Source organism: Glycine max, chromosome 6 (genome assembly GCF_000004515.6).
Source record: "Glycine max cultivar Williams 82 chromosome 6, Glycine_max_v4.0, whole genome shotgun sequence".
In the NCBI taxonomy this organism is placed as follows: Eukaryota; Viridiplantae; Streptophyta; class Magnoliopsida; order Fabales; family Fabaceae; genus Glycine; species Glycine max.
In genome coordinates, this window is record NC_038242.2 from 6,484,648 (window position 1) to 6,499,728 (window position 15,081).

The 15,081-nt window shown below is 32.2% G+C and overlaps 3 protein-coding genes across 5 annotated transcripts; 1 reads left to right on the forward strand and 2 right to left on the reverse strand.

Moving 5' to 3' along the window:
- Positions 1-395: 395 nt before the first annotated feature.
- On the reverse strand, positions 396-1,896 carry LOC100816668 (putative RING-H2 finger protein ATL12). The gene is made up of 2 exons (XM_006581382.4): positions 1,232-1,896; positions 396-1,071 (listed from the first exon to the last, which is right to left on the reverse strand). Exons 1-2 carry the CDS (start codon positions 1,894-1,896, stop codon positions 504-506), a joined length of 1,233 nt encoding a protein of 410 aa, XP_006581445.1. The 3' UTR covers positions 396-503.
- On the forward strand, positions 921-8,700 carry LOC102664390 (ISWI chromatin-remodeling complex ATPase CHR17). Of its 3 annotated transcripts, XR_414629.4 has the most exons (6): positions 921-1,060; positions 1,280-3,826; positions 4,058-4,194; positions 4,279-4,384; positions 4,798-4,898; positions 8,366-8,700. XR_414629.4 is itself a non-coding variant. In XM_006581383.4 (5 exons), the coding sequence occupies exons 1-3, from the start codon at positions 3,566-3,568 to the stop codon at positions 4,319-4,321; spliced, it is 411 nt and encodes a 136-aa protein (XP_006581446.1). In that variant the 5' UTR covers positions 2,717-3,565; the 3' UTR covers positions 4,322-4,384; positions 4,798-4,898; positions 8,366-8,700. The 3 variants fall into 3 exon arrangements, 1 of the variants encoding a protein (XP_006581446.1); XR_005891956.1 differs by lacking the exon at positions 1,280-3,826 and having other exon boundaries at positions 923-1,060; XM_006581383.4 differs by lacking the exon at positions 921-1,060 and having other exon boundaries at positions 2,717-3,796.
- A 481-nt stretch (positions 8,701-9,181) lies between these two features.
- LOC100817207 (carotenoid 9,10(9',10')-cleavage dioxygenase 1) lies at positions 9,182-13,890 on the reverse strand. The gene is made up of 13 exons (XM_026128782.2): positions 13,759-13,890; positions 13,529-13,666; positions 13,344-13,446; positions 11,722-11,984; positions 11,233-11,412; positions 10,970-11,048; positions 10,773-10,854; positions 10,592-10,654; positions 10,355-10,493; positions 9,991-10,240; positions 9,805-9,869; positions 9,538-9,699; positions 9,182-9,440 (listed from the first exon to the last, which is right to left on the reverse strand). The coding sequence occupies exons 1-13, from the start codon at positions 13,867-13,869 to the stop codon at positions 9,330-9,332; spliced, it is 1,746 nt and encodes a 581-aa protein (XP_025984567.2). The 5' UTR covers positions 13,870-13,890; the 3' UTR covers positions 9,182-9,329.
- Between the last annotated feature and the right edge of the window lie 1,191 nt (positions 13,891-15,081).

The following is a 15,081-nucleotide window of genomic DNA, read 5'->3' on the forward strand; positions in this document are numbered from 1 at the left end:
GGTGAAAATGAAAAAAAATGATTTTATGTTGCATATTTTCCATTGCAATATATTTACGGTATGAAAGTTCTCGTACAAATGAATAAAGAATCAAATGTAGATGCGTTTGATATTGGTTTAATAATGAGTTGCGGAATAAAAAAGAAAATAACAGAAACTGGGCAGGCTGTTTGTACTTTGTATTAATAATGAGTTGCCGAAGAAAATTTTCCAAAAAGTTAATAAAGTTGAAAATATAAATTTGCCAAAGAAGAGAAAAGTTAGGAGTAAACTTTGTAAAAAAAAAAAATGATAAAAAGTGTAATTATTTTAGCGTGAACAATAAAAATAAAATTTTTAAAAAGTTAGAAGTCCAAAATATAAAATGATAAAGGTGAAGTACTGTACTAAAAAAATAAAAATAAAATAATTAAGTTTAATTTTTTTTTTTTTGTGAGTACACCGACAACGAAGCTGCGTTGAATGCACAAACATACACGTTACCAACAATTTAGTCGCATTGATCAGACATTTGAAGCTAAGGTTTTGTGTTCTAATTCAACCGAATTCCTTTCTTGTATCGCAAACCATTGGACCGTTCTTCGCGCAATTGGCAACCAAACCTTCCACAGCCTCTCACTGGCCCCATTAGATGTCACACATTCTCTGATCCTATTCTCCTTCCCCTTTTGTGTAAACCTCTCAGACATGCACCTCTTCTCCGCAGGACTATTCAGTGCCGTAAACGAGTTTTCTTCCTCATTAGAACTCGAAATCCCATGAAAATTTCCGCTGTCGTCGCTGGATTCCAAAGGACACAAACAGAATCTCCCACTGCAAACATCATTAAGCATCTCACTGTTCAATGACAACAGGTCCGAAGCATTAAGATCACTCCACCTGCTCCTCGTAAAAACATTAGAGATAACTATCTTATGATTCATCACGTGCACCGGTTTGTTCCACTTTCTTGTCCCACCAATAGAACTGCTATCATCAATAAGCAGTAGTTCTTGTTTCTTGCACTTGCCCACGTCCCAAAAGCCTCTTCTCGATGATCCTCGACACCGCTGGTCTAAGGGTAAATATGACCTAAATTAAAAATTTTAACAGATTTTTTATTAATTTAAATGTGAGCTTTATTAATTGAGGTCTTTTTTTCAGACATAAGTTTTTTTTTTTTTTTTTTTTTGCTTTATGAAAACTATTAATTTTGTCGGTAAATTTAAAGTTTGAGTTTTAATTATTTTACCTTTGGATCGATGCTGACCCTCCATGAGATGGCTCTCTGTGAACAAAGATTTCAAGGTTTGGATCCTCCGTGAGATTTGAAGGAACTCGGAGGAACCGCGAGCTTAATGAAAAGTTGAGGTTTTTAATGTCCCCTGCTTCAACCCTGCGTCTACAAAGAGGGCACGTAGAGTGGCTTTCAAACCACTTGTCAATGCAATTCATGTGGAAAGCGTGCTTGCACTTTGGAAGAAGTCTTAGAGTCTCTGTGTCCTCGAATTTGGAGAGACAAACGGTGCATTCTAGGCCTTCTTTGGAACCCTTGAGGGAAGAGAACTTGAAGAAAGGAAGTGTTTCAACTACTTGTTTGTCAATCCCAGAAACTCTAGACCTTGATCGAGTTAGGCCCTGAAAGTTTTGGAGATTTGAGTTTTGCCTAAGGAGTTCATGAGGGATAGTTCGGCAGAATTTAACATAGAGAAGTAAGAGTAATGTTATGGCAAACATTGTGGAGAGAACTGCTATTACTATTCCCTTGCTTGGATGAACCGTTTGAGGGAGTTCTGCCAGGTTCTGTTCTTCACTATCTTTGGCTTGGGATTGAACATTGAAGGGGAGAGAAAGAACCAGCATGAACATTATTAGCAAACGGTTCTTAAAGGGGTTGAACTTGAGGGTGTTACACATCTTCTGAAGAGAAGATCTTAATTACCAGATTTTGGTTCTCTCTTTTTGATTCTTTTCTTACTAAATAAACATTTGTGAGTGGAAATCAGAAATGGCTGCTACTACTTGATTGGCATAACATATCATAGCATCTCTCCACTGGTGTTAGTCCAACGAATGCAGACAACTTGGAAAGCTTTCAATCTTGTCTTTCTATTTTACTATAACAGTCCCCACCCTGCACGCTTTTAATGTTTGTTGGTTTTTGTAGTGCTTTGTCTTGGACAATTAATTAGAATATCTTCTGGTCGATGAAAACAAAAGCATGCATCAGCTTGGAGTCCTGTTTATTGGAGAGTATCTTCTGACCCAAAAAACGTTGTCCATGATTGACATATTATACATTTGCCATATGTGATTATCATATGGTCAGTTTCAGTTAACCATTGCTCCAGTTGACACTTGTTGAATCTGTTTTGTTTACTTTTTTTGATATTGAAACTTTGTTTATTGGAGAAAATAAGCCATGCTTATGCAAACTCGACAAGTGCCGATGTAGAGAGAGTTAGAGTGTCATTTTAAGGCATTCAAATTCAAGTACCAATTAGGTAATAATCTCTATTTGGACAACTTTTTTTATAACAAATTTGATTAACTCATTAACCAATTAACCAAACTTTTTATTCAACAACTTTTTTTCCCTAATTGAAAATTCTAATTCTTTAATTTAAAGACTCCCAATTAATTAAAATAATTAAGCACTAGATTCGAGAATCTTTAAGATCTCATAATTGTTGATATTTTTTCTCGAATATTCTCAATCATGTTGCTTTATTCCGAATCTAATCCTTATTCTAATCTCCCAATTGTCAGTAGAAAATTCAAGATCAATTATAAGTAGCTAGCTTACAAAGCCATTTAAATTAGAGACAAGTAATCAATTTAAAAGAAATGAACTTGAATTAACAATAAGAATTCAGATTATACAAGGTTAATGTTAAGGTTAAGATTCCCCGTCTTCTAACTGCAAATCCTGAGTAACTACTAGACCTCAGTCAATACCAACAATTACCTATGCTTCAGAACTTCCGTTAATCTTTGTTACTACACACAATTTTAATTATGATCATTGCAATTTTCTCTTAAAATAGCTACACGGATACACATAAAAAAAAAAGCTACTCAGATGTATTGTACATGTAATTCATTCAACAGTCCTCCTTATATTCTCTGTCTCCATATAATTTAACCATTATGTTGTAAAAACTAAGGGTATTTCTTATACTATTTTCTAAAAAAATGTAATAGAAATAACAAAATTCACTTGCTAATTCAAGAGATCACTATTAGAAAAAATGTTTTTATTGTCAGAAATCGTCATAGTAGACAACGTAGTGATAATCTTTTACTTATGTTTATTGACAAGAAAGACGATTTTTTAATAACTATGTTGAAATATTCAGTTTAAGGATGATTATTCAAAAAAAGTGTGTTGAAGAATGACTACAATGACGGATTTAAAAACCGTCGTAGTAGTCCCGTGGTTACAAAGATGATTTTACAAATCCATCTTTGAATGATCCAAGTTATTTCTCGCTTTCTCTAGATCAGTCCCCCGATCACTTCAAACTTAGAATCCTTTTTCTATTTGTCCTCGACCAAACCCTCGAATAGCTCGATTTTATAATCCATGGCGAGACCTCTCAAGCCACACTCATCTTCCCACGAAGCGCTCTCCAATGCTTCCAGTTCGTCCGAGGAAGAGGAGCAAGTCAACGAGCAGATCAGCGAAGAGGAAGACGAGGAGGAACTCGAGGCGGTGGTGCGCCCCGCCAGTTCCGACTATGACGAAGACGATGACAAAGTTGCCGGCGACAATCCACCGAACTCCGATGAATATTCCGCTGCCGCCGATGACCTGGTCAAAGTCTCCTCTTAGTCTTACCATATTGTTCGTACTTCGTTACTCGTTCTGTTTTGTTCTAGGGTTTATACTTTACTGCTCTGCTCATGCATGAGTTGCTATCGAGATTCGAGACTTGTTCTGTATTTGAAGTTGTGTTTACTTGCCTTGTGTGCCCGTGAAAATGCTGTGTATGCTGAAGAGAGAGAGAGTGAGAAGCAATGTGCTCGCGAATTTAAGGGGAAACCTAAAGCCTAAACATTTGTTGTTTGACTACAGGATGGGGATAGTGTTGATCCCGAAATTAGCAAGCAAGAGAAGACTAGATTAAAAGAAATAATGCAGAAAGTGAAGAAACAGAAGATTCAGGAGATACTGGATGCACAGAATGCGGCCATTGACACTGACATGTTACGGTTAGTTCTGTGACAATTCAACTTCTTTTTGTATTATAGTGTATTGATATGATCGCTAAGTAAATGAACCGACAACTAATGCAGAACAATCGAGGGAAGGGGGCGTCTGAAGTATCTCTTGCAGTAGACCGAGCTTTGCTCATTTTGCAAAAGGGGATCAATCTTCGTCTCAGAAGAAGTCAAGGGGAAGGTACGTTCCTAAAATTTGTGTGAATTACCCCATGTCAATTTGTCTCCTCTTTTTCCTTTGTTCTTGCTCTGAATTTTATTGCATTTGGCATCTAAATGACAATATAAGTTATACCTTCAAAAGTTTAAAGTTCTTTAAAAGGGTGCATATAAATTCTTATATGCTAGGCGGCCATGGAAATCATAGAGATAAGCTAGGATCAACTAATCAAATAATTGATACACTGTCAATTCATATATGCTCTTTAGTGTCTCAGATAGCTCAGTAGAAGCATTTGTCTTTTATGCTAACATCATAGCAAAGTCTACTGGTGGTTCTCTAAGGATCTGATTTCAGAAGAGCACTAAAGAGACAACACAGACTTCTTGCTGCATAAAGGAACTTATCCTAACATTTTATGTTTGTGCATTAAGGGGTCGCCATTCATCCAATTTCACTGAGGAAGAAGATGAAGAATACCGAAAAGGAGAAGAAGATGGTCTAGCAAACACACGTCTGGTGACACAACCATCATGTAAGTGTTCTTTCTTTCTATGCATGCTTTCATGGATTTGAAGGCTCTATTTTAAGCATCTTACATTGTGCAGTTGTACCACAAAGTCTTCCCCTTTTGTATTCAATATGCCAATGCATTAAGAGGTAGAGAGTAAGAGAGACAAATAAAAAGGCAAATGAAATAGAGTCCCGTGAAGGGTGTGAGTGATAATATGCATGCATGTATGTCTCATTGGCAGCCACTGATATTATTTCTGATTCTGACTGAGAAAGACCATCCTCTCTTATTGTTCATTGGTTCAGTTCCCACATCCCTTCCCATGCAAATTTTAACAGTCTCATAATCAAGAATATGACAACTATATCATCCACCTTTTTATGCTCCCCCTTGTTCAGTTTCTGTGATTCTTACCAATCCCTTCAACCAACTGTGCTGTGTTGTGGTCGTGGTGATGATAGCACATTGAGAGATGAGAAATAAAGTAGAGTGTACTTGGCCTTGGGTTAGCTTTTTTCATTTACAATGTAGGTACATATATATCGAGAAGAATGTCACCAACCATGAAAATCTATTTTACTGTGCATGAAACATATACTTGCCTCTGATTGAATGTAATTATACTTTTTCAAAATATAAAAGTTTTAATAACTTTTTTAATATTTATACAAACAGCGCGGCTGATGTTTCAAAACAAGTCAACATTTAATAAGTTTTTTAAGTGCAAAAATTTATTTTCTACCTTTGTTAATATGTAGTGTTAGATTGCAAATATTAAATCTGTCTAGAATATACTCCATTTAAATAAAAGAGTAAATTGCATTCATATACAATGTATTTTTCTCAAATTCCACCCGATACTTCTCCCTTGTTTTATGTTATTTTTACCTTCTTCTGTTAACGTCATTAACTAATGTTAATTGAAATATGTGAACAGACGAAATTGTTCTAATATCTTTGTTATACTCGCTGTATTTTTCTCAAACTGCACTCGATACCTCCCTTTTTTTACATTATTTTTAATCCTTCTATTAATGTCGTTAACTATTGTCAATTGAAATATGTGAGCACACAAAGGTGTCCTAATATCTTTGTTAAATACTCAATAAAAAATTAACAATTGACCTTGTGAATGCACATTTCTTAAGGCAATAACAGTTTTTTCCTTTAATATTTGACTCTTATTTCATTGTTGCTAATACTTGAAAAATATGCAGTTCTTGATTGAGACATTATATCAAATATCTAGCCATAAAAAATAAATATTTCAAAGAAAGAAAATAAAAATATAAATACAGGAACAAAACACTAAAATTTAAAGCAAATGACTATATTTAATCAATAGACATTATTGGAAACACGTCCAATAAAAACGTAGCAACCAAACGACTCTAACACGCAAAAAAAATTGAACTAAAGAAAAAAAAGAAGGAAAGGTGTTAACACATGTGCACCAACAAGGTGGATTCACGTCCAATAAAAAGCTGAGGTCACGTCCAATTAGAGAAAAGGCAAAAAGAAAGAAGAGTGTTAAAATATTTTTAGGTTAAAAATGATGTCATGTCTTTTATGGAGTTAAGAGGAAAAAATGAAGGTTTGTTAGACATAAATTTTCATTGAAGGTGATATGACTAACATGTGTCTACTTTTTGTTAAATTATTAAAATATGTTTAGGAGGGAGGATGTCTGGATGTAATATGAGCTAAATAATTAAGAGATTTTTTGTAGGATAAAAAAAAAAAGAATGCCGTATACAATTTTAAAAAATACAGAAAATACGAATATAATTTACTCTAAATAAAAACATTGGTGATATGGTTAATAATACCCACCCAAATAGTAATCTTTAAACAACTTATATTACATTTCCAAGACGTTGGTATTGATCACTTAGCAAGCAAAAAACAACTTAGTCATTGCTAGATACCAAAATATATAGGAAAATGCGTGTGGCTACAGATTCTTTAATTTTTCTTGACAAGGGGTCCAAATATACAATGTGCACAAAATCTTTTTGCTTGACTTTGCTCTGAACAACCGTGGACACTGTAAAAGCATAGTAATATAATTAAGTTATTATTTAATTAGATTATAAATAGAAGTGTCAAGCTAAACTTCATAACCAAGCACCATAAATCCATAATAGAGAAAATATATCCAACTATGGCTACCCTTATTGCTCCCAGCCACCATTCCAGAATTGAGGATGCTGAAGCCCTCCGAAATGCTTTCAAGGGTTATATTATTTCACTAACCATTTCTTGAAAAGATTGTATTATTTTGATTGACTGATTCTATGAATTTGCTTTGTTTTTTCCTTGTATCTTGAAAATCCATTAACAAAAATTTATTGTGACTTATGGAAAACTTTGTCATCATCTATGAGCTCTTCTAATAATTTTATGTATACTATTGAATCGTGTTTGTAGATGATTGATCAATATGATAACATGATACCTTATAATAAAAAAATAAAACGTGACATTATATTTAATGGTCTAGGATGGGGGGCTGATGACAAGGCCATTATAGCAATACTTGGACATAAAAATGTTCACCAAGAGGCAAGAAATCAGAAAATCTATTTTTTATGTTCTTAGCTCTTTTTTATATTTTTCAATAAAACTATGTCTTCCAATGTTTTTTATAATTAAAGTAATTTTATTACAATAGATTTATTTCAAAACAAAATTTAGTTTTTATACCAATGTTATGTGACTTATGTTTCTTTGTCTCTCTTCATTTTTTATGTATCATTCAGTCTCGTTAGTGACTTTCTTTTTTCTATGTCTCTACGTGTAATAGGTGTAGAGGTGTCAGCTACTCTTTATCTAAATTTAATTTAATTTTTTTTTTTATCAAAGTAGCAATGCTCTATTTTTATCAATTCCAAAATGGCAAGAATCCGAGATTCATCACTCCATTCACCTGCTATAAATACCCTGCCAGAGTTAAGTACTCACAAATCACAATATAACATTCACATTCACTAGAGAGGAAGATAAAGTTATAAAAAAAGACTGGTATACAGAGGGAGATGGCTTATAGGGTGCAGAAAAAAATTTCACTACGCAAAAAATTTCTCATTCTACGAGTCCTTACCTACTCAAACTCTGTAATAATGCTATCTAACTCCATCTATTTACAATCCCTCTTCCTCAATTTCTTTCCCATGATTTGAAAATTATAATAACCATTTTTCGTGCACTGAAGTTGTTTCTGTTGTTTTTTTTTTGAAGGCCAAGAGAACAAGGTATGCTTATTCTCTTAACCTTTCCTTTCCTCAAAGGCACACATTAAAAACAAGGCCAATATATAGAAATGAAAATATCTTTATTATAAATAACATGTTATAGATCCCAAGTTGACTAGTGATATGTTCTTTTTATATTTACATATCATGCTGTTTGCACTGTGATCTTTAGTTTTCATCCTTTCTGTTAGTCTAATACTGTCATTATAAACACTTTTCAACTTATGTGTGCAGTCAATTACCATTCAGTGTTTGGAAGCACTTCAGTTTTTGCAGTCTTGGACTAATAATACATTGTGACTTGAAGCCGGAGAATATTTTGGTTAAAAGCTATAGCAGAGATGTGAGGTTAAGGTCGTTGATCTGGGAAGTAGCTATTTTGAGACAGAGCACCTTTGCTCGTATGTTCAGTCCAAGTCTTATCATGCTCCTATAGGACAAGAAGGTTATTTTGTGGCTTCTATATGACAAGAAGATTGATATTTGGTCACTTGGATGCATCTTGGCAGAACTTTATACTTATAATGTTGTATAAATTATTTATTTTATATTATAATCATTTTACAAAATTATTTGAGCATATATATATATATATATATATATATATATATATATATATATATTTCTTTATTAAAATCTATTTAGGTTTAATTTTCTAAAATTGCAGGTTGGGTTTGCTGTAAAAACAAAATAAATATTAAAAAAAGTAAACAAAAATGGTTACTAAAAAAACTGTTGTAGAAACTCACATTTGAAGACAGTTTTATAAAAAACTGTCTTCATGAGGTTTTTAACATTTTTAAATAACAAATAATACAATCTATGTCAGTTTCAATAAAATTAATGTAGAAATCGAGATTTTAGGACAATTTAAGAATTGTTGTGAAAAATGTTTATTTTTCAATTCAAAGATAATTGAGAATCTTTGTCCAAAATATTGTCCAAAAGTATTTAAAAATCATCTATGAAAGGATTTTTTTTAATAGTGGGGCTCTTAATTCTTTGCCAATAATTACCATTTGCACATGAATTAGAGAAAGGACCGTGTAATTTAAGAGAAATAAATATAATTTACCCTTTTTTATTTATTTTAAATAACCGTACTAAGTAGATAATAGCATGATACACATCAGCCATCAACATTAGTGACTAGAGTTGCAAATTAATACAGACAACACAAATCACAATCCTACGGCATCTAAAAGGAGATTGGCATGAAAGCTCCGTGAAATCCATATGGAACTCTGAAAGGCATGGTAATTTTGGCAACTGCCTCGCCAGAAAACTTCTTTGTGTCAATTATATGAACCTATTCAGAAAAATAAAGAAATTAAAGTGCTAGCTAATATATGATTCTTAGCAGGATCATTAGATCGATCAATTAACTTACACATAAATTGACCTACTTGAGATATGCCGGTATCTTCATTGTGAACAAAAGTGATTATCCAACCATCATCTTCTTCAATACCACCTTCTTTAGGGACAAAGGCAGATCCAGTGCAAAATACATTCCTTTCAAACGTATGGTATTCCACCCTTATAAGCTCTTCTTGTTGTGTCTCTCCCTGATTTACACAGTTGAAAGTTGATACTTTTAAGGGGGGGAAAACATATACAAAAGAAAAAGTAATCGCATAATAAAATTCTAGCTATTTCATTCTATCTTTTACCACAGGGAATTCTGAACATGGTTCTCCAAAGTATAGCTTCGCTAAAGCTCCATATTTAGGAATATCTAAATGGTCAAACATGAAAATTATTATCAATTATGAATCTAGGTTTATGGTAATTAAGAGTTATTGTAATTAATTGTTAAATAGTTAAAGAATAGAGAAAACTGTGTTTTAAAGAATTACCTGCAGAATAACTTGCAGCGGGATCAACCACTTGGGTGTATCCGTATCTATTCTTTATTCCTGTAAAACTTGCATTGATTACTGGAAAATCCATAAACTTTTCTGGTCCAGTGAGATATTTTTCCTTAACCTCCCCACTTTTCATGTTTAATCGCCATTCATAACACCGAGAGAACAATTTAGATTCATTTAGACCATCTTCTGGTCCTGGAATTATTGAATCTAATGCTCTACAACCCCACAACACAACCTGGTACAATATAGAAAATTTCTCAATTTTGCAGCTAATAATTGCTCACTTAGAGTATCTGAAGAAGTTCTTGGTTATTTTCAAATGCTAATACTTTGCTGATAATTAAGTTACCTCATGACCATCCTCAAAGGAATTGATGATATGAAATGTGCTATTAGGTTCCACCTCAAACCACTGGATTGAGTTTTCATCACCATAGAGTGGCATTATCCCAATCCTGGCATATTCCTCCTTCTCATACTTGATTAATCTACATGCAATAATATGGAATGCTAATTCCATCTACAAAGGTTTTATCATTTTATGTCATAGTATATATGTGTGTACTCAATATATATTTATACTCACGGGCCTCTTTTAAGTAGTCTGTTTGAATCTACAATCAGTGGAAGATCCAATATCACTATATACCTGCTAACAAAAAACATAGAAATGGATCGATGCATTAATTTTAACACTCTCATTCTAGTTAATATAGCCTTGGCTTATATAATTTCATTCTTTGGTTTGATAATGAATGCTATTATACCTGCTTGTGATACCTATATCATGGCATAAAGAGCATCTGTCTAGTTTTATGTCTTCTTTATGAACCAATTCCTTTCCATCAGCTGAAAATGGTTAATAAAGGGTATGTTAACGATATTACACATCATGCACAACCATTTTATCAAAATCAATGAGTACTAAAGTATATTATTAAGAGTTTAAAGCACATATATATACCAGAAACTATTCCAATTTCAAGATAAGGTTTAGTTGCATCTACCCCAAAAATAACAAGCTCTCCTGTGCCTGGAACTTTCTGTAGTATTTAAACATATCAAGAAATTTTTATTAAGCACACAATAATTAAGAGTGTGACACAAGAGAAAATATTAACCTTCTATATACAGTTCACAGTTGTAAAATTAACTAAGGTTAACTCTTCCCATCACACTACTTTCACTAGATATATATACCATACACACGTTACATGTAAAAGAAACCTTGGGGTGACTGGCGAAAGGACGATTCCATGCTCCATTGACATCCCAGTATTTCAAAGTATTTAGTGTGAAGATGTCTATTTCTTGCGGGATGTGATTCTCCGAAACCGAGTAGAACTTGCCTGAATGCTCAAACACATTGGTGTTGCTATAATCTTTATTCAGTTGTCCAAATCTCAGCTGTGAAATCCACAAGGAGAATATTCAAAACTAACTCGTTGGTGAGATGACTCAATATACTTGCTAATCTTTCTTTTTTAAGGAATATAGTTGCTAATCTTAACTAATTCATCAATACATATATAATTGGCCACTCCATGCATGCTTATTTTAGTTTGATTTTTAAAAACAATTACTTTTTAAGTTTCCTTCGAAACTTTTTAAAAAATAATTGTTTATTTGTTCACGAAAATTATTATAAAAAATAGTGTGTTATCTTTGGAACAAATTAAGACGGATTATTTTGAGCATGTGCTTAAAAATGCTAACCCCGTTAAGAAGCATAGAAGACAAAACGGCGAATGTATCTCCTTTTACAGCAGGGAGAAACAAAGGCTTGATACTTTGTTTCTCAAGCTTGTATGTTTCAGTTTCAACGTATCTGTTGTTGTAGACGATGGTGCAGCACCCGTTGTCACTTTCCCTTTTGAAATATAAAGCATGAAGCATTCCTTCTCCTTCCACCCAAACGCTATTTGTCCTCCCCAAGATAGACTTCGATGATTTCAATCCTCCAAAGAGTGGGTTTGGTCCTGTACGTGTATAGCAATATACAAAGATGAATATAAATAATTAGATTTTAGTTCTTTATATTTATTTACTTTTTTTTACATTTTTTTTTCCTACTATCTGGTAATTCTTTCTTTTTCATTACAGTATTCATCACATTTTTCACTTGTACTTCTTCCTCTCGCTTTTCTATGTTTCTTTTCATTCTATTTCATTTTATACTCTACATTTAGATGTGAGAAAACCATTGCATTATATATATATATATATATATATATATATATATATATATATATAGTAATTAAACAAATTTGTTTAGATGATATTATTTATTTTCGGATAAAATTTATTAGAGAATACAAAATTGTAAGTTTAATTTCACCTCTATTTTTACTTATAATTTTAAAATTTTTAATACTAAATTTTGATCAATAGTTAAAGGATTGTGTTCCCAGTCCTACTCTTGTCTAGATACATAACAAGCAAACTTGAAAGGATTAAATGCACTTCTAATTGTGCTTGGTGGGCAGAGTGAAAATGAACATATATTTTGTCCTTTCCCCAGTAGTCCCGGGATGTAAAAGCAATTTATGATTAGATAGTTAGGCACTTATGTTAATTTTTCTCTATCAACAAAAAGAAATTCATCAATAGAAACTAGAGGGTATACGGGTACCAACCCTTACAAAGAGAAGTATTTGGTATACTAATATCCCGTATTTTTTTAATATAGGATAAAACAACAACTTTGAATTTAATGGTTTGAACTAAATGTCTTTTTTTTCTCAAGCTTAAACGTTATCACACCTATTTCCTTCGTCTGTAATTTTAATTTTTTTTAAAAAAAATTCAAATTGATTTGGATTATCACTTTCTAATGAGATATTCGAACCCAATTTTATCCTATAATAAATAGCGTAGTCTTTGAAGATTTAATAATATATTTATTAAAATTATGAGAAAAAATAATGATATTTTAGTAAAATTATCTCCTAATAAATGTTAACTCTCTTAAAGTACTTGTTTTTTTAGTTTGTATGAAAAACATTAAATCTCAATCATTTTGGAATAAAAGGAGTAACTCAAACCATATGGCTATATGATATTTCTCTCTATCCTCCAACATGATCTATCATCACGTGACCTGAATCCACAGTTGTAATAGCATGTCGACAAATAACACAAGTAAATTTAAGAATCAACTCCCTAAGTTTTTGTTTTTGTTTAAAATTATGCCCTAGGACAATCAGTAGAGCAAAATGAAACGAAAAGTGTCATTAAGATTGATATAATAAAAGTGCACGTGAAAGAATTTTCTTTTCATTTTCCCATCTTAATTAGCACATGCACCCAGAGTTCAAAAGTTCATAGCACGTACGGACCATTTCTAATGAAGACACCCTCTGGAAAGTGATCTGGTATGTCACCTTCAATATAAGTGATAGCCACGGGTTCCCCTAATTCCTCCACCGGAGCAAAGTTATTCTACAAAAGAACACTATATATTTTTGCACCAGTTGATTTTCCCTGCTTGAAACTAAAACACTTTAATCAGTCGGTACCTCACCTGAGATGGAAGCACAAGCTGGTCGACAAACTCAAATGCTGAATCCACAACAGCGTTAAGAAATTTCGATTTGATGTCTGTGAAGGTTTTGGAAGCATCAATTTGCCGCGGAATTTGAGGCAACGCTCTTAAGATCGGCTGTTAATTCATGAAGTGAACAACACTGTTTATGCAACTCACTTAATTGGACGTTAGGTTTTAAAAAGCAAAATAGAGACAGATTTAATTACCTTGAAGGCGGAGGAAAGTCCTGAAGTTACGATGAAGGATCGTTTCTGAACGCAGCAATATTTAGGTGCAAGAGTCATGTATGAAGTTGCCAATGCCATGTGTGTTTCCATTAACTACTAATTGCGTTTCGATGCAACACTACCATATAGTTTCATAATAAATAGTAAACCAATGTAAACATTTTTAATAAATATTAATGAGGTGTTTTTTGTAATTATCTCTAAGAATCAAACTTAAGTAACATGAAGTCTACGATAACAAAGAAATAAAAATCATGTTTAGAATAGAGAAATATTAATGTCCACTTATTATTATTCAAACATTTTACATTAAAAAAAGAAACTAAAATCATGTTTGTACATTTTTTTGCATGGCACGAGAAAGAAGTACTGTATAATAATAATAATAATAATAATAATAATAATAATAATAATAATAATAATAATAATAATACATACATACATACATAAGAAAAAGATAAAGAAAAAAAATAACGTCATCAAAAGAGGTGTAAATTTTTTTTTATAGTTTTGAACTGCATGTGGAGCTTCCCTTATATCGGAATATTCCTCTCCAAGTTGCATTTTTTTGTCTGTGAATGTCTGGACCGGTGTCAACTAGAAGTCTAGAAGTTCACTAACGTGCAATCTCATTTCCACCGTTTCTATCTATCTGTTATAAAAGATAAAAAGAAGGTACAAATTTTTTTAATTTTCTATATTATGAATTCTCGTTGGTTTAAAATGTAAAGATATGCTCTTACCAACTTGGCAATTGGTAAAATAAATTAGCTCTTAATAATATGTTTATGGTTACTCGTTTGATTATTCATCCCTTTATACATAATTTCATTTACTAGTAAGAAATAAGCTCTTAATAATAAATATCGTATATTTAAAATAACAACATAATGTATTATATAAATGATAAGATTGTTAGAAAAAAAAAGTTGCATCTACCAAAAAAAAAATATAAATGACAAGATGCACGGGTTATATATATAAAATTTTTATAATATCAAAATGTTTCTTAGCATAATGTGTCATAATGTTGGCATGCACGAATTGTGCAAACAATTTTATTTTTGTTAAATAGATCTATGTTAACAGAGACAAGCCTAATAATAAACCTTTACTATGTGGGTTTTTTTTATAGTGTTACTAACTCACATATATAATTAACCAGGCTGCAGAAGATATGATGCATGTGTGTGTAAAAAATAATCATATAAAAAATTTCTGGACATATATAGTATGTAAATAACTAATGCGGAAAGGGGTTACTATTTCAGTTTGTTGTTGATTTGCTTAGCCCTTGTCGTT